The 20,572-nt window shown below is 38.0% G+C and overlaps 1 protein-coding gene across 1 annotated transcript; it reads left to right on the top strand.

Moving 5' to 3' along the window:
• The first annotated feature begins 1,213 nt into the window (after positions 1–1,213).
• Positions 1,214–4,372, top strand: LOC142543027 (uncharacterized). The gene is made up of 7 exons (XM_075649990.1): positions 1,214–1,401; positions 1,464–1,586; positions 1,940–2,033; positions 2,660–2,733; positions 3,078–3,137; positions 3,581–3,823; positions 3,971–4,372. The coding sequence occupies exons 2-7, from the start codon at positions 1,482–1,484 to the stop codon at positions 4,088–4,090; spliced, it is 696 nt and encodes a 231-aa protein (XP_075506105.1). The 5' UTR covers positions 1,214–1,401; positions 1,464–1,481; the 3' UTR covers positions 4,091–4,372.
• The last annotated feature ends 16,200 nt before the right edge of the window (positions 4,373–20,572 follow it).

Here is a 20,572-nt window from a genome sequence, read left to right as displayed (position 1 = left end):
ATTTTTAATTGTAATTTTTTATAAAATATTAGGAAACAACGGTACGATGAAATTCAGTTCAGACAGTTAATAAAAAATTTTGATTACCCCTAACTAACTCAATGTAAGACCAAATTTTATTATAGGTAGTTAATTAATTCAAAAATGCAACAAAAACTTGTAATTATTATTAACATTGTAACTACAACAATATTATGTGTAAAACATGGAAATCATTTTAGTTTAAACTTATTAAAAAATTTGGAAACGAATTAATTTCATAAAAAGTATATTAATTCGTGCGAGTTTTTTAGATATCTCTGATCAATTTAGTTCAATTAATCTACATGTTTAACATAAATTAACAATATATTTCATTATTACGGTTAAGGGTCTAGAATAACTAATTTTATTGTTATACTCCATCAAATTCTTAAATATCCAAGATACACCTATAGCAATAATTATATAATCTAATGATGATATACAAATAATTATATTTTAAAATTATAAAATATTAATATTAAATTAAAATTTTAAAAGACCCATCCCTACTAAAATAGTTGTTTTATTAATGGTGTAATAAAACAACCAAATTAATCCAAGTTAAAAATTTATTATAATTTTGCAACTTCCGATAAAGTAGGGAAACAACATTTAACATATTATGACCCCCAAAAAAACATGACTCTTATAGAAAATTAATAAAATTTTAAAATATTTTTTATTTTAAAAAAATCAAATGTATGACAATTGGTCTAATTTTTTAATAGTTATTTGGTTTTTAAATACAAAAAAATTATCCTAAGACATCTTACATGTTAGTTTTGGAAGACAGATTTCTGACTCAAATACATTAAAAATATAATTTTTTATGTAAAAAATAATGTTTTTTTATTATAGATTTTGAATCACCAAGAGATTTTATCTTTTAAAATATACTACATTATAAAAGGCTTTTAATTGAATATATGAGTTTTACACCTTTTGGAGGCAATACTATTCAGTTAATAAAGAACTTTCTGGAAACAACTCCTGTGAAAAATATCGAGTGGATACAATCTTGGCCCTTCATCTTTAACCCCCAATCTCTATTGAGAACCAACTCTTATGTTCTTTTTTATTCACTTATTATTATTATTAAAATACTACAATTTGGCGTTATATTTAGTAAAAAAATTGTGATCTTTTTGTCATGGGCCCGGGTTTATTTACCATATTAATAAACGGAGTTGATGAGTTCGATATATATGGATTTGTATCTAGAGACTTCTGTAGATGAGCCTCCTCTAAAATGCCAAGGTTCCATGTACTATTATACAAAGTTGTAGCGACCTTTTAGGCTTCTTGATGTTTATAATGATTAGCCGTAGTGCATTTTCCGGGTGTTGCATGTGTGATTTGGGCTGTGTCTTGTAAAGGGTTGGCTCGGAGTGGGATTATAATCCCTGTAATTTGTCGACAAAACGATTTTTCTTTTACAGAATAGCTCGAGGTGTACGATGGCGGGTGGGGAAGAAAAAAGTACCGATCTTTATGGGGTTTTGGAGTTGAAGAGGGGGTGCACCACAGCGGAGCTGAGGAATGCGTACAAGAAGCTTGCACTGGTCGGGATTTGAAGATTAATTTTTTTCTGGTTTTTCTATACACTGATAAAGCACGTTTGTTGATGATTCCCATGTGAAAATTTGGAGAAAATGCCTCTGTTTTTCTTTATTTTTGATGTTCTCGTATGTCTCACTCGCTTTGTGTTTCACATTGATTATCTTGGGGAAATATGCTGTCGTGAACACAAAGAACAGATCTTTGGTGTATTATACTGTTTTTATTCTGGGAATTTGTTTAGTATAATAAAAAAGTGTGCCTTATTCATTCTGATTTTTTTTTATCAGATCTTTTATGAGACTTCTTTGATTGTGTTTGATTGGAGTCCAATTGTGGTTTTATTTCAATAATGTAGAAGTGGCACCCGGATCGCTGCTCTGCGCTGGGGAATTCAGAGCATGTGGAACAGGCAAAAAAGAAATTTCAGGCCATTCAGGAAGCTTATTCTGGTGATTTCGGTCCTTCTATCTTCAATTTATTCGAAGAAAGCCACTTGATGCATGTCATGAACAAGTCAAATTTATGCGAAAGCTCTCTTTTTGTTTGTATATGTGTGTGTTTGACAACAAAACTTTCCATTCCCTCAACCATCTCTTTAATCAAGAAATGTGTTTTGTGAAATTACTGCTCAAGAATTACAACAAAAAATTGTTCTTTTGGCCTAATTCTTTGATTCAGATTGACAGTCACAGCACCCGAATCCAAAGCCTCTTTTTAAAAAATCAGTTGGATAGAATAGGAAGAAGAGTCTTGTTCTTGTTCTTTTTTTCTTCCAAATTTCTCAAAGAGAAGCATTAGAAATTTTCGAAAGCTAGATATTCTGGTTTCTCATTTCTGTATGCAGGCTTTCTAAGGTACTTTTTTTTTAAAAAAAAATCCGATCCAAGCACCTTTTTATTTTAGCAAAAACGCCAAAAGCTCACCAAACGAACTCTTGGTTGTTTGTGGGAATCTTTTTTGTGTATAATTGTTTTTTTTAAAATTTATTTTGGAGTCCTTTTTTATGATTATTTTTATGAGCTGCCATCCTCTGTTCAATTTGACTCACAAGACGTTATTGTTTGAATTGGAACAGTGCTTTCAGACTTCAACCGAAGGTTTTTGTACGATTTAGGAATCCATGATTTTGACGACCATGACGATGAAAATGTAAGCCCATGATGTATTAGATTTGGATGGTTCGACCATTCATTTGAGGTGATCTCTTTGAATATTTTGTATTCAAATGAGTGGTCTTGAATTCAATAATTTTCAGCAGTTATGACGCCTCTTAGTAACTACAGCATGTTTGGCTTATCAATTTTTCCGTGGGGTCATTTTCAGGCTAATGTGATGGTGACTTTTTTAGAAAACATTTGCGATTATGGTTATTTTGTGTGTTTTCTGGAAATGCATATATTTGGAAAATGTAACTAATGTTTGGTTTCGTTTTCTGCATATTAATGGATGTTCACATGCTTCGATTAGTTAATGTTTCTGTGTGACTCGCGCAGGAGGGTATGGTAAGTTTCTTGGATGAAATGGCATCTATGATGAGCAGCCATGAAGCCAATGTGAGTGATGACTTTCCTTTATTTTATGTTCCTAGCAGCTTGTTTTTTTGGAGTAATATACGATATTTTAACATTTTTTACTAACAGCTCACCCTTCCTAAAAATTTTCATCTTTTTTTAGTTGTCCCTTTTCTCGTAGATTTCTGGCTCTACCACTGGCCTACTACACTTTACCTCCCTCATCTTATCCGAGTGTGGTCCTGCTTGGAAGGGTATAGAAATTGTTGGAAATGATCCCTCTTCTGTTGGAAAGATTCCTGGTTCAATTAGTTTAGTTAATTTATGAATATTGTATGCCCTTTTAGGGAAATACTGACCATCAAGTGACCTAAGATTGCACCATAATTTGGTGATGTATTGCTTACTGGTCTGACTATTTTAGTTTATCAATCGAGTAGCTGAATCATGGCATCATGTTCATCTGTAGTTCCGTGGTTTGACAGGATAATGGAAACACGAGTTTCGAAGAATTGCAAGAGCTCTTCAATGATATGTTCGAGAGTGACATTGAGTCCCTCGCATCTTCTTCTTCTTTGTTTTCTGCTGCTGCTGCCCCTCCCATGTCTTCTTCCTCACCCCGCACCGTTCACAGTGACACCTATTGCTCCAACAAAAGGAACTCCTCTCAAATCAGCTCGGGCAATCAGAAAGCCCAAGCTACTAAATTTGAAAGGTTCTGCACTGGGGTAAAGTTTCTCCATCTTTCTTACCAAGGCTCCCCTGAATATTGCGTCTATTTTCAATCGTGGGGAGAAAGTAGGGGTGGTCACCCCTACCTCAAATGTTTATGCATTCGTGCATATAAGGAAAAATGGGATGTCTTTGTTTGACAGGTGGACAGTCGAGAAGAAAGAGTAGCAGGAAGTGGCGAGGACAGGAGGAATGGCAGGAAGCAGAAGACTTCACATGGCCAAGACGTCTCATCAGGCAATCACTCCAAACTATCAACCTAGAAACAAGCTGCATGTTACTGGCATATCTTGCGCGATTATTGGTTACTATCGTACAATTCTTTGGGCATGTATTTCTACTGTCACGGGATCATTTTACTCTATCCCGGGCTGTCGCGAGAGGCTAGTAGGGACAGTCGCTAACTACCCTTTCTACTTTATTTAATTTGTTTATAGATTTTTCATATATCCAGTATGTTAGAGTAGGTTAGGTACCCAGCGAGCCAATTGATGGCTTGGGCTTTATTGATTTTCATGTTAAAACAATCTTTATTTTAATAATATTTTACGGTTTTATTCAATTATAATATTTATTTTATCTGGATAGTCATGCAAGTTGAATAGACAAAGTCTTTGAATATACAATATGTATCACGAGGTCTGTTTTTCAACGTAAGATCATGAAACTCATTAGGAAGCGTATCATATATTTTAAACTGGTTCTTAGTTGATTTGACAGTTTAAAATAAAGAAAAAAGTCATTTGAACTTGAAACTAGCAACTGTGATGTAAAAGTTATGTTTCATTGGTAAATGCATGGAGATGTACATTCGTACAGTGTGTGATCATTTGATGATACACTGAACAACTTTCCTTTGGACTTTTCAAGTGGTTATCATTGGTCGAGTGAAATAGTTTGCGGTTATAGTTGTAATTAATTCTTTGATCCGGGATAACGTAAAGGCTTTATGTATTAGTATGTACTTTGATTCATTTACTGACTTCATTGACGGTCATCATATGGCGAGATTGGGTGTAATTTCAAAATACTAAGAGTCCATGCACTGTAGTCGGGGATTCACTGCTTCCCCAGAGATGAAGATATCATATATGATCTGATAAGTTAATAATGCAAGAAATCTTTGGCCAGAGTAAGATGTGTGCATTTTGGAAAGATGTTTCCTCAGTTGCACATACCATGTCAATATTATTACTGAAAGTTACATCTCATTGTTATCGAATTCATTTGCCACTAATGGATGCAGATTCGATCGGGATATATGAGTTGAAGGGACTATATTTGTAAGGTCTAGAAATCCAAAACGACGTAACCTGACTGCATGCAATCTAGGGTTTTACTAAAATATGTGTTTAATTATTTTAAAGCTTTAAATGCATGATTATTGTCACGCCCTCGAGACCGAGGTGTCGGTGACATTCGGTATTGTTAATCAAATAACAATAAGCCTCGTAGCAAATAGCCAAATACTAGTCTATTTCATAAAATTTCACTGTCTTTACATCAAAGGAAAATTACAGAGTTGCGGAAGCGAAAAGTACAAACATTACTAAGAAAGACAAAGGAACACTAATGAGCTTGAACATCCAGAACTTGAATTCTTCCTTCTTATTTATTACCAGCCCCAAAACTGCTCCTGCTCCTTATGTTCTACATGTTCTTCATTCTCATCTGGAGAGGTAAGGGGGGTGAACGTTTTGGGAAACACTCGGCAAGCGTCACCGATCGAATAACAGAAAACATCTGATACATAATACTTTTTAAACATTATTCTTTTTACGTAGCATAGTATATCAGAGTTGAATGAACATAAATCAAACATTGAACAAATCAGAGCTTCAGAGTTGGATGAACAGAAATCATACTTAGAACAAATCAGAACATTTCATAACAGAACTTATCAGAACTTATCAAACAAACAAATTATAATGATCATGAGCTATCCTTGATCTTGGGCTCCCTCTGGGGCCTTCTCCTGTAAATGGGCTTCCTCTGGGGCATTTTCCCGCATCCGTGCTCCCTCTGAGGGCCTTCTCCCATAGACAGGCTCCCTTTGGGGCTTTCTCCCTCACAGGCTTTCCCGATACATCATTATCAGATTAAAACTTATAACTTATCATTCGGAGACAGATAGGTTCGAACAGAATGACACCAACATAGAACGAAGCGGAGGGCATGAACGAACAACAGATGGAACAAAACGATTTTGAAGTAACTTAGAATTTTGAAATCATCACTTATACACAACATGCAGTAGAGGGTCGAATTTTAAAACATACATAACTTTAAAACATATAAACCCACTTACCTGAAAGATTGTTCCAAAAATCTTGGAATGAACAAGTTGGAGTTTGACAATGAAAAACCAGTCACTTTGCAAAAATGTTTGCGCCTAATTGAACTGTTGGATCGGTCTGAATTTTGGATATGTTGCTCCAAACACGTGTAGGTATATTCTGAACGATGGAGATCGGATTTGAACATGTAAAACAATGAGCAAAATTTTCTGAAATTTGGCAGAATTTTTGGTACTCGAAAATTACAACTTTTGGAGAGAAATTTCGATGTTGTTTTGGTGTGATTTCACTCATTACTTTGCCACTATTTATAGGCACCAATGTGACTTTAAGCCTTGTTCCTCTATACCAAAGGTTGCATGGTTTATGACATTAATCATCAATGTGACTTAGATCTCCTCCCTCCATACCAAATGTTGCATGGTTTATGACATTAATCATCAATTTAACTTTAGGCCTTCCCCCTTCATACCAAAAGTTGCACGTAATTTATAATACCTCTGTGACATAATTCATCTTCAATGAAAAAAATAAAAACTAAAATCAACTTGATACTTTATCTCTTTGTATAGTAAAATTTTGGGTTTCACAATTATTGCATGGATATGTGTTTCATTTCATGGTTTATTAAGATTTCATGTATTTTGGCATTTAGTGGTATTTCGCGCCCGAACGAGGAACGGATACCGAGGATAGTTAAGGAAAAGTATTTTGATTAGATAATTAGAATTATTTAATATATGGTGTAAATAAGTGAAATTTTCGAAAATGGGCTAAGGTGGAGTATTTTTACTTGTCGGGTCATATTTTAAATCGGTAAGCAAATTTTAGCAAGGTGGGAGACTTTTTTAGGGTTCGAACAATATTTTCAAAAACATACCTAAACGAAATATTTTTCGGGAGAGTTTTTGGGCTTAATGGGATTATTTAATGCATAATGAGCCCAAAATTTTACTAGACTTCATTATTTTAATTAGGACCCATTATACACTAATATTTTTATTAAAACCTACCACTAAACCCTAAACCTAATCCTCACAAATTCGGGCGCCCCCTTCAGTAACCTCCAGCAGCCTCCTTCGAATTTCAACAGCTCTCCCCCTTAGGTTTTCTCAAGCTTCTTGCAAAGAACTCATTCCCCGTCTCTCCGGTGTAAGTTCTACACGTGTATGTAACATACCGTACTTCTGAACTACTTTAAAATTTACGGAAAAATAAAAATTTTCTTACATAAGAAATAAACTCTCAAATTTCGATTTAAAATAAACTGTCCATCCAAAGGTATTTGCAATAAAAAGATCATCAATAATGTTTGCTAACAAAAGTACTTGTCTAAACATCGTAAACAAAAACGTGAAATAAGTGTATTTGAACAATTCATAAAAACTTCAAAACATGGGCGGTCATCGGGTTTAGCCTCCCACTCAGTCCAATCCAGCTCACTGGTCCTCACCTCTTGTCTCCTCAAGCTCATCCTCACCTGCATCGATAAAGTATAGTGAGTCTAAATACTCAATATGTATAAACTGGGGATAACAAGTAATATGTAATAAAACCACATGCATCTTTAAAATAGAGCGTACATAATTGAAGCTTGAACTTGCAGTCAAACTTGAACAGACATACATAACATAGACGTGCCATCAACGTAAAGTTTTTCTTAAACATGCTTGCATACTTGTACATACATAAACTTCATCATTTTTGCGTAGAGGCATGTTTCAAAGCAAGTGACCCATACATAAATACGCCTGATCAAACTAAATCACAGTACTGGGCTGACCGGAAAAATCCACTACCACATACATGAGATCCCCGTTCATGCTTTAACGGGTGGATTGGTCCCTGGTCATGATTTACCGATTTCCAATCCTGATCTAAACCCGTTCATGATTTAACGGGGTGGATTGGTCTCTGTCATTCTTTACCGCTTTCCAATCCCATACATAAATTGGTCACAAGACATTTAGCATAACTCAAAAACTTAAAAATATTTTCTTTGCACGTCACTTACTTGGTGTTGAGGGATTCGTTGGATCTCGCTTGGGGCCACTGCTGCACATACTAACGCATTATCAAGTGCTTAGCTTTCATACTTAGACGTACTACTCGTACTCAACCCCGAAGTAAATAAGTGGCTTATGACGTTCTAGAACATTCGGGACTTGACCTTGTTTAATCATACTAACCATGACATCAAACCCCGAAACAAGCTCAAAAATGATGTGTGAACATTTCTCAAAAATAAAAGACATGAACTCACTATTGAACTTGAAAAAAAGAAAGAACCCAAACACTCTCACAGATGGGGCCGCGCTCGGGCGGTAAAACTTTACCGCTCGAGCGCCAGGTCTTCTGGGAAAAAAACTCGGACAGGAGAAGTGGCGCTCGGGCGCTAAGAAACTATCGCTCGGGCGCCGAGTGTAGACTCCGCGATTTGCATCTTAATACTCCTAACTAAATAATACGATTCGTGAACCGATCCATCGAGACTCATCCTAGGACACTATGACACTGACTCGACTCCATAAAAACGCCCCAAACGTTCCCAAAGAAACGATGCACCAAACGCAACACAATAAAACTCATAAACTCAAATTTTGACACCAATTGTTTCCTAGGATTTCTAATGCAATCAACGACTATTCGACACGAAACGAAGCATCAAAACTCATCCCAAACTCATACTCCGTATACCTAAACACAGCAGCGATCACCCGACGGTTCCCAACGAAGCCTGCAACAAATAAACTTTAAGAACACGTCAAGAACATAATTTTCAGAAAATACAGTTTGAGTAGTTCCACGCAAACGGTCATAACTCACTCACTTTTTCTCCAGATATTTCGAATTTTTTATCAAATTGAAGGTATCAAAATGTTCTACATTTCATATGTTGAAAGCTTTTCCAAAATCACCGAAAAATCGCAGTGATTCCAAATACGGTGAAGAACGAAATTCCAGATCTAAAAATTGTTTCAAAACTGATCCAACGAATTTTCTGCTCAAACTTGCACATCATACATGGATTTTACGCATAATAAACAACACAACGCGTATTATGACAGGGTCAATGCATAAATGAAAGAATATACATGCCTTTAAATCTTTAACGTTACCGAAACGACGACTCCGACGTGGGAAGGAAGCGAGGGTTGATCCGGGACGATCGTGCAACGATTTTCTTGCAACAAAACTTACAAAAAATTGCTGGAGAAATAAAAGGAGAGGGGGGGCGGCTGCTTTTGCTTCAAGGAACCCTAGACTTTTCTCAAAAAATGAATTTCTCAATTGTAATATGTGTGTGGGTGTTTACGTGAATGTTTGTGTGTTAGTGGTGTGTGTGCGTGTGTTTGGGTTTACAAGTAGGGTAATTAGAGCTAAGTAGGGTAATTAGAGCTAATTAGGTTAATTAAATAAATAATAACAATTCACAAGATAGTTAAAATGTTAATACCCCAAAAATAAAATAATGCACTCAAGTGTTATATCTTTAAAAGTTATAAAAATCATAAAATCACTTAAATCAATAAATTAGGCTTTTAAAAATATTAAACTTATAAATCATTTAAAATGCCCCAATCCTAACAAAAAAATAAAATACCGCATTTAAAAATTGCCCAAATCGTCACTGGTCTCTTTTCCTCGGTCCCGCATTGAATAATCGCCTGAAACATGAAACTCGAGAAAACATTTTAACGTGCATCACATAAATATACATAATTTAAAATAATGCAATTTAAATAGGTCATGCATCACAAAAAAATTATTTTAAATTTAAATAAATGATTTAACAATTAAATAAATGCATATGTTTTAGGTGTACTGATTTTGGGCTCTACAGTTCCTCCCCTACTTATATAAATTTCGTCCTCGAAATTAAATCTTACCAAACAGTTCTGGGTAGCGGTTCCTCATATTTTTCTCGGTCTCCCAAGTGGCTTCCTCCACTGATTGATTCAGCCACCGGACTTTGACCAACTTGGTCACCTTGTTCCGAAGTCTCCGCTCCTATCTGTCTAGGATTTGGACAAGTCTTTCCTCATATGACAGATCTGGAGCCAACTGCAACGGCTCGTAGCTCAAAACATGCGAAAGATTAGCTAGGTACTTCCTCAGCATTGAGACGTGGAATACATTGTGTACCCTGGCCAGATTCGGCGGGAGGGCAACACGATAAGCTAGTGTCCCAACTCTTTCAAGAATCTCGAACGGTCCAATGAATCTCGGACTCAGCTTGTCTTTTTTCCCAAATCTCATAACACCCTTCATAGGTGCTATCTTTATAAAAACGTGATCACCTATGGCAAACTCGAGATCTCTCCTCCACTTATCAACATAACTCTTTTGGCGACTCTGGGCGGTCTTCATTCTGTCTCGTATCTTGACCACCACATCTGCAGTCTGCTGAACTATCTCTGGACCAAGTGCTGCTCTTTCACCGACTTCATCCCAATGGATCGGCGATCTGCACTTCCTTTCATACAATACCTCGTATGGAGCCATACCAATAGATGATTGGAAATTGTTGTTGTAGGTAAACTCCACTAGAGGTAGCTTCGATTCCCAAGTCCCATGAAAATCGATCATACAGGCTCGCAATTAGGGATGTAATCGAGTCGAGCCGAGCCGAACTCTTGAATGTTTGAGCTTGGTTCGTTTATGATCGAGCCGAGCTCGAGCTTTATTTAACGAATATATGCATGGCTCACGAGCTTATTAAAGCCTTTATCGAGCCTAAACAAGCTTAATAAATATGAATTATACATTTAAATTTTCATTAAATTAATTAAAAAGTAAATTATATATTTAAAAAAATATATTTTCTTATTAAAATTTGTAAATTTACTATAATAAATAAATTTAATAGATTTTTCTATATATTTCATAAATAATATGCAAAATCAATAAATCAAATATCAAAACTATTATTTTTTCATCTAAAAGATTACTCATGAACTTACCAACGAACATGTTCACGAGCTAACGAGCCGAATACTGTAAAGCTTGAGTTTGGTTTGTTTATCTTAACGAGCCTCATTAAACGAGCTCAAACGAGCTTTTATCGAATCGAGCTTCGAATAGCTCACGAACTGTTTGGTTCGTTTACATCCATACTCGCAATAAATCCTCCAAAATCTGAATCACTCGTTCAGACTGGCAATCTGTCTACGGGTGAAAAGCTGTACTGTAAAGCAACTTCGTCCCCATGGCTGCATGCAAACTCTTCCAAAAGGACGATGTAAACCTCGGGTCCCTGTCGGACACAATAGAAACTGGGATTCCGTGCAATCGGACTATCTCTCGGATATAGAGCTCCGTATACTGCGTCATGGAAAAAGTCGTCCTCACTGGCAAGAAGTGTGCCGACTTTGTAAGTCAATCCACTATAACCCAAATAGGATTGGATCCCTTGAATGACCTCGGCAATCCAACAACAAAGTCCATGGTGATGTTCTCCCATTTCCACTCGGGGATAGGGAGTGGCTTAAGCATCCCTACTGGCCTCTGATGATCTACCTTCACCTGCTAACAAGTGAGACATTCAGACACAAACCGAAGGATGTCTCTCTTCATACCTGGCCACCAATACAGAATCTGCAGATCCTTGTACATCTTGGTACCACCTGGGTGAATAGAGTACAGAGATGCGTGTGCCTCTGTCAGAATATCCTCTCTGATCGAATCAACACTAGGCACCCACATTCTACCTCTGTATCTTACAATACCATCAGCCACTGTGTAGAGTACACTGCCCTTGGCCTCATCCTTTAGTCTCCATTTCTGTAACTGATCGTCTGAAGATTGACCTCTACGGATTCGGTCAAACAACGAAGACTGAAGTGTCAGATTAGACAGCTTAGGAGCCCTGCCCTTAGGATAAACTTCTAAGCCAAAACTCTGAATCTCTGACTGAAGAGGTCTCTGCACTGACAACTGTGCTACGATTGTAATTTTTCTGCTCAAGGCGTCTGCCACAACGTTAGCCTTTCCTGGATGGTAACTAATCTCACAATCGTAGTCTTTTACCAACTCCAACCACCGCCTCTGTCTCATATTCAGCTCTTTCCGCGTGAAGAAATACTTGAGACTCTTGTGATCGGTAAATATCTCGCATTTCTTGCCGTACAAGTAGTGTCTCCAAATCTTCAAGGAAACTGCGAATCTCAGACGCATTCTTCGGCTCAACCCATTCCTGGACTGCTGCTACCTTAGCTGGATCTACCTCAATACCACTGCTAGATATTATATGACCCAAAAACGCTACCTTCTCCAACCAAAATTCACGCTTACTGAATTTCGCGAATAATTTGCGACTCTGCAAAATCTGCAAAACTGTACTCAAGTGCTGACTGTGCTGCTCATGGCTCTTAGAGTAGATAAAGATATCGTCAATGAACACTATGAAGAATTGATCAAGGTAAGGCTGAAATGCTCAGTTCATGAGGTCCATGAATATTGCTGGAGCGTTCGTCAATCCAAACGACATCACTAAGAACTCGTAATTCTCATACCTGGTTCTGAAGGCTGTCTTATGAACATCTGCCTCCTTCACTTTCAGCTGATGATACCTTGATCGAAGATCTATCTTAGAGAACACTGTAGCTCCCTGAAACTGATCGAACAAGTCCTCGATCCTTGGAAATGGGTATTTGTTCTTGATCGTTACCTTGTTCAGTTCTCGGTAATCGATACACAGCCTCATGCTCTCATCTTCTTCTTCACAAAAAGCACTGGTGCATCCCAAGGTGAGAAACTAGGGCGGATAAATTCCTTGTCAAGGAGCTCTTGAATCTGCTGCTTGAGCTCTAACATCTCAGCTGGAGCTAAACGGTACGGTGCCTTAGAGATTGACACAGTGCCTGGCATAAGATCAATGGCGAACTCCACCTCTCTCTCTGGTGGAAGGCCGGTGACGTCATCTGGAAAGACGTCTAGGAAGTCTCTGACTACTGGAACATCAGATATAGACGGAGTGGGCACGTCAGGTGTGGAAATAATGCTGGCCAAAAAGGCCTGACACCCCTTAGAAATAAGTTTTCGTGCCTGCATGCAAGAGATCATGCGAGCGAAATTTCTCCATCTGGCTGGTTCAAATAGAAACTGCTCCATATCCAACGGTCTAACCAATACCGACCTTTTCTGAAAATCAATCAGGACTCGGTTCTTCGTCAGCCAGTCTATACCCAATATAATATCAAATTCTGGCATTGGCAACACAATCAAATCTGCATACACTAGGTGGCCTTGTAAATCTAGATCAATGTCCCTGACCACGCTAGTAGCTGACAACTCTTCCCCTGATGGGACTGTTACAGAGTAATTCACGTCAAGGCCGATGGTCTTGATATCCAAGTGACTAGCGAACGTCTCCGAGATGAATGAATGAGTGGCCCCGGAATCTATCAAGGCCTTAGTAGCTAATCTCTTAATGAAAATATTTCCTGAGAGACGTTAGCACAACACAACTTATATCCCAAAAGTTCTAATATCACCCTTAAGCAATGAAGGACACCAAAATACCAGCTAGAACACTAACAATCCCATATCACAATAAACATGCATGCATGGCAAAATTTAATACTTCTGAATTAAATGTGTTACCAGTCAACAATGTCGTGTCTGGGTTCGCCTCCTGAGCATGCATGACGAACACCCTGTCCTGGGTCGGCTGCCTCCACTGAGGGCACAACTTTAGCATGTGGTCACTTGCTCCGCATTTGAAACATTTGCCCGACCCATAAAAACACTGTCCCGGATGCTGGCGGTTGCACTTCGGGCACACCGGGTACTCACCTGGCCTCTGTGGAGCCTTCTACTGTGGCATAGAACCCTTGCCTTTCTGTGGTCCCTGAAAAGGCTTCTTCCCTTGCTGTCACTTGAAGGGCCTCTTAAACTGTGATCGCTGCTGCGGCTGCAGAGGTGCCTGGTAGGGCCTTTTGCCCTGCCTGTCATTTTCAATGTCTCTCTGATCCTGCTCTGCCGCCAAAGCTCTAGACACGGCAACTGCATAGGTAGTCGGACCAGCAACTCTCACATCGCGGCACAAGATCGGCCGTAACCCATCCATAAAATGCCTCAGCTTCCCCTGAGCATCATTATCTATCAGGGGCACAAAGTGACGCCCCCTCTCAAACTTCCTCACAAACTCGGCAACGCTGCTATCCCCCTGACGCAACGTCATGAACTCCCTGGTCAGGCAAGAGCGTACTTCCTCAATGAAGTACTTGGAGTAAAAGACCTCCTTAAATCCCTTCCACGTCAGTGTTTGCAAGTTAACTGACACTAATGAACTTTTCCACCATAACCTGGCGTCTCCAGTGAACAAGTAGGTGGCGCACCTAACCCGGTCTGCATTCTGCAGCTCCATGAACTCGAATATCACCTCGATGGACTTAATCCATCCTTCAGCTATCATCGGGTCAGTAGTCCCCAAAAACTCCTTTGGGTTCATCCTCCTGAACCTCTCATACACCGCCTCTGGTCTGGGCCTAGCCCCCGTATCAACTGCAGCCTGGTTCCCTGCAAATTGTGCGAAGAATTGAGTCATACATGCAAGCATATGTGCTTGCATATCTGGCGGTGGACGAGGGGAGTGACCCTCTCTTCATCTCGGGCCTCCCTGTCATCTTCCCTTGCTTCACGGTTAATCAAACGTCTGGGAGGCATACTGTTCCAACAATTTACCCAACACGTAAACCCAATATGCATGAACATAATATCAATAGCATAAGATGCAGTTAAATTGAACTTAAAACATGCATATGCTGAAATCATGACTTAATGCTTAATACATAACATAATTCAAAACTTTAAAACTTACAGACTTGTGGTGTGGCTTCGTGAGCTTCTCGCAACTGGCAGTAGGCATAACCCTTTACAAGAACACTGCTCTGATACCAACTGTAACATACCGTACTTCTGAACTACTTTAAAATTTGCGGAAAAATAAAAATTTTTTTACATAAGAAATAAACTCTCAAATTTCGATTTAAAATAAACTGTCCATCTAAAAGTATTTGCAATAAAAGAGATCATCAATAAAGTTTGCTAACAAAAGTACTTGTATAAACATCGTAAACAAAATGTGAAATCAGAGTATTTGAACATTTCATAAAAACTTCAAAACATGGGCGGTCTTCTAGTGAGTCTAAAAACTCAACATGTATAAACTGGAGATAACAAGTAATACGTAATAAAACTACATGCATCTTTAAAATAGAGCTTACATAATTGAAGCTTGAACTTGCAATCAAAACTTGAACATACATACATAACATAGACGTGCCATCAACGTAAAGCTTTTCCTAAACATGTTTGCATACTTGTACATACATAAACTTCATCATTTTTGTGTAGAGGCATGTTTCAAAGCAAGTGACCCATACATAAATACGCCTGATCAGACTAAACCACAGTACTGGGCTGACAGAGAAAATCCACTGCCATATACATGAGATCTCCGTTCATGCTTTAACGGGTGGATTGGTCCCTGGTCATGATTTACCGCTTTCCAATCCTGATCTAAAACCGTTCATGATTTAATGGGATGGATTGGTCCCTGGTCATGCTTTACCGCTTTGCAATCCCATACATAAATTGGTCACAAGACATTTAGTATACCTCAAAAACTTAAAAATATTTTCTTTGCACGTCGAACATACTTACTTGGTGTTGAGGGATTCGTTGGATCTCGCTTGGGGCCACTGCTGCACATACTAACACATTATCAAGTGCTTAGCTTTCATACTTAGACGTACTACTCGTACTCAACCCCGAAGTAAATAAGTGGCTTATGACGTTCTAGAACATTCGGGACTTGACCTCGTTTAATCATACTAACCATGACATCAAACCCCAAAACAAGCTCTAAAATGATGTGTGAACATTTCCCAAAATAAAAGACATGAACTCACTATTGAACTTGAAAAGAAGAAAGAACCCAAACACTCTCACAGATGGGGCCGCGCTCGGGCGGTTAAACTTTACCGCTCGAGCGCCAGGTCTTCTAGGAAAAACACTCGGACAGGAGGAGTGGCGCTCGGGCGGTAAGAAACTACCGCTCGGGCGCCGAGTGTACTGGACTCCACGATTTGCATCTTAATACTCCTAACTAAATAATACGATTCGTGAACCGATCCATCGAGACTCATCCTAGGACACAATGACACTGACTCGACTCCATAAAAACGCCCCAAACGTTCCCAAAGAAACTAAGCACCACAGGCAACTGCAATAAAACCCATAAACTCAAATTTGACACCTATTGTTTCCTACGTTTTCTAATGCAACCAACGACTATCGACACGAAACGAAGCATCAAAACTCATCCCAAACTCATACTCCATATACCTAACCACAGCAGCGATCACCCGACGGTTCCCAACGAAGCCTGCAACAATTAAACTTCAAGAACACTTCAAGAACATAACTTTCAGAAAACACAGTTTGAGTAGTCCCTACGAAAACGGTCATACCTCACTCAATTTTTCTCCTAATATTTCGAATTTTATATCAAATCGAAGGTATCAAAAAGTTCTACATTTCATATGTTTGAAAGTTTTCCCAAAATCTCGACCGAAAAATCGCAGTGATTCAAAATACGGTGAAGAACGAAATTACAGATCTAAAAATTGTTTCAAAACTGATCCAACGAATTTTCCACTCAAACTTGCTCATCATACATGGATTTTACGCATAATAAACAACACAACGCATATTATGACGAGGTCGATGCATAAATGAAAGAATATACATGCCTTTAAATCTTTAACGTTACCGAAACGACGACTACGACGCGGGAAGGAAGCGAGGGTTGATCCGGGACGATCGTGCAACGATTTTCTTGCAACAAAACTTACGAAAAATTGCTGGAGAAATAAAAGGAGAGGGGCGGCTACTCTTGCTTCAAGGAACCCTAGACTTTTTCTCAAAAAATGAATTTCTCAATTGTAATATGTGTGTGGGTGTTTACGTGAATGTGTGTGTGTTAGTGGTGTGTGCGCGTGTGTTTGGGTTTACAAGTAGGGTAATTAGAGCTAATTAGGTTAATTAAATAAATAATAACAATTCACAAGATAGTTAAAATGCTAATACTCCAAAAAAAAAATAATGCACACAAGTGTTGTATAAAAAGTTATAAAAATCATAAAATCACCTAAATCAATAAATTAGGCTTTTAAAAATACTAAAACTTATAAATCATTTAAAATGCCCCAATCCTAACAAAAAAATAAAATACCGCATTTAAAAATTGCCAAAATCGTCACCATGTCTCTTTTCCTCGGTCCCGCATCGAATAATCGCCTGAAACATGAAACTCGAGAAAATATTTTAACGTGCATCACATAAACATACATAATTTAAAATAATACAATTTAAATAGGTCATGCATCACAAAAAAATCATTTTAAATTTAAATAAATGATTTAACAATTAAATAAATGCATGGATTTTACGTGTACTAATTTTGGGCTCTACAGTATATCTCAAAGGTTTCGAGCGTATTAACGCAAATACATACTATATCTTGATTTTATCATCATTCATATCCATATATGTTGGTTTGTATGTCCTTGCATTAGGAAATTTTAGTTGCATGATGTTGTGTAAGTTTTAATTGATTTTGACACAAAATATGCATACACGTTTACATGTAACTCACGTTTTGTTGTTCTTGTGTAAGGGGCTGCCGATTTGAGATGCTAGGGGGCTGAACATGTCGAGGGTTAAGGTATCAAAGTGCTGGAGTCGAGGATCGGTTGAACCACGGTGAGAGCCGATCGAGTTTAGGGATTTTTATTTGGTGATTGGGCTAGTTCGGGCCTTGGGAAGGGTACCGCTGTAGAGGAGTCGAACCAAGCCACGGTGCAGAACCTAAGGGGTCTGACACGTGGTCCAAAATGGCTCAACCTCGGCTGGTCACGAGCTAGGAGTCATTCGAGGTGCAATAGTATGGTAGGGTCGACTGGTGGCTTGTCTCAGGTGGGTCACGTTCGACTGAATGCATGGACAGTAGGCGTGGTTGGGGTCGGTCCAGTAGAGTTTCCTCGGCTTGATCTTTGTCCTAGGTAACGTTGGTTCAAGTCTGGTCCCCGTTGGTTTGGTCTAGGGTCGAGATTTAGGAGTATAGGTGCACTAGGGTTCGGCTCGCTTTTGTGCAGAAAAATAAATCCAGCTAGTTTCAGGTGCTGTTCGAGGGTCTTAAGTGGTTTCTTATAGGTTGTTTAAGGGCTGGTAGGTTAAGGTTAAGGCATGGTTTAGGTTTGGAAAGATTTGGTTGAGTTTCAGGTTAATTCGGATTAAAACCGGGACTCCAGTCCAAGTTTTAAAACGAATTATAGAAGTTCTTGTTTGGGCTCGAGTTTACATCTAGGAAACGATTATAAATATGTTTTGAGGTGTTTTGAGGAGTTTTGTTGGCTTCGGGTCAAAATTTTGAGGTTCGGGTGTAAAATGGTCAACTAGGGTTTCTAGGAGCAAAATGATCATTTTGCACCTGGGTCGAGTTAGGAGTCCTAGGCGGCGTCCTGATCACAATTTGACATGTTTTAAATGTTTATGTGACTACAAACATGACTTTTGTTGGAAGTATGAAAAATACGATGCATGCTTTATTTTAAAGAAATTTACGTATATGCATGATTTTCATAAGTGTTGAACATAATGATATGTTTTGAAGGATGTGAGTTGGTTGTGACTAATATGAACACGAACATGTAAGGCCAAGGCTCATTGGATGGATAAAACTTGAAGTCCCCGCCGCAGGGTACTACGGTTATACGTAGATGGATCCATCGATTAGAGCTGTTACGAAAATCACAACTAATGATCTGAATTCAAATAAAAAAATGAATACGTATATGCTGATATGATGAGACATGTTTTGGACACGTTTTGCTTTGACACGATATGTTTAAGTTCATATTTTTAAGATCATGAAATGTGTGGGGACCCGGACGTCAACTCATTCTTCTTAATCATCATTAGGATTAAATGGATCAATTAATTAAATTGGGTCATAATTTTTTTTTTAAATGTTGAACACTATATAAAAAGGTGTACAAAATCTATAATAAATTAAGTCTCATCTCATTCAATTTACAAGATCAAGTTTAATATCTACAACATGATCCAAAAGTACAAGTCTTGTACAAAAGAAAATCATAACAATCTAATGTTCATTCGCTACATATCAAGTGATGAACATCAATTCTACTTCTGGGTCTGAATCTCCACTCTAAACTCAATCTCTCATCCTCTTCTCGACCCTGATCATGTCCCACCTGTTGTCATGTACACATACAAACACAACAACAGCCAGATAACTCCGGTGAGAAATATATTCCCAGTGTAAACAACATATACATGCATTTCATATAAACATATATAAAAGCATAGAATAGTTATCAATAACATGTATCATAATCTGAAAAACATGAATCGATATAAACTGTAAATCAAACTCTTTGACTCTTAATCTCTGACTCGACTCTTATCTAGGGATCCCGGTCAAATAAGAACGCAACAGTCTCCCACCTACTCTCCCAGCTAGATGGTTGTACGTTCTTATTCTCGGACTTTGGCCTTCTATATCGAATCTCTACAATAGGAGTCGATCTACTCCTAAGCAACATCGATATAAACCAAATTTCCAGTGACTTGGCACCTCTGCCATAGACTATAACTCATGCTTTGCTATAAATCAATAGACTAAGCATATCAATAACATGAATTTCAAACATCGAATCAATTACAATAAAGTATGTGGTTTTGGGAAACTCAAGCTATCTCTGACTCGAGTCGTATCTTCCCGGTTTAACATTGATTTATACCTTTCTTTTCGTAGATCAATCTGGCTCCGTTCAGTCTTCGAAGCCTTCGATACCAACTCTGGAATCTTATATTTGAGAAGTACAATGTCATTATACCACTCAAAGCAATGCTGGATATAATCAGAATTCAATCTAATTCTGTTTCGACGGCATAACGGCACAATCTCGATATACCCAGCAATACAATATCAACAGATACAAATCATAACTCATAACCGATAACAAACACAATTCCAATACCAAATCTGTATATTCTCAATCAAATCAAATCTGAAAATGATAGCAATTTCAAACGGTATCCGTTCTTCGATCCGGTTTCGATTATACGATTACTACAATCTCAGGAACAAATAATATCAATCATATCATGATTTCTTCAACATCAAACTTTTGAATCATACAAGAACATAATAAAACTTACGTCTTTTGAAGCCTTCAACGAGAGAAACACAGTACTAAACTCAGATTGAAATTCTGACGGTCGGATCTTGTACAAATCAAATCGCACTTTCTGAAAAAGCTTTGAGGATTTTCTATGGCTTCTCCGTTTCTTTCCTTGCAAAATCTGAAGGGATTGAAGAATTTACGTAACAACATGCATGATAAAGACATG

This window comes from Primulina tabacum, chromosome 1 (assembly GCF_025594145.1).
Source record: "Primulina tabacum isolate GXHZ01 chromosome 1, ASM2559414v2, whole genome shotgun sequence".
NCBI lineage: Eukaryota > Viridiplantae > Streptophyta > Magnoliopsida > Lamiales > Gesneriaceae > Primulina > Primulina tabacum.
The sequence above is the reverse complement of the archived record's forward strand: the minus strand, read 5'-3'. Positions and strand labels throughout refer to the sequence as shown.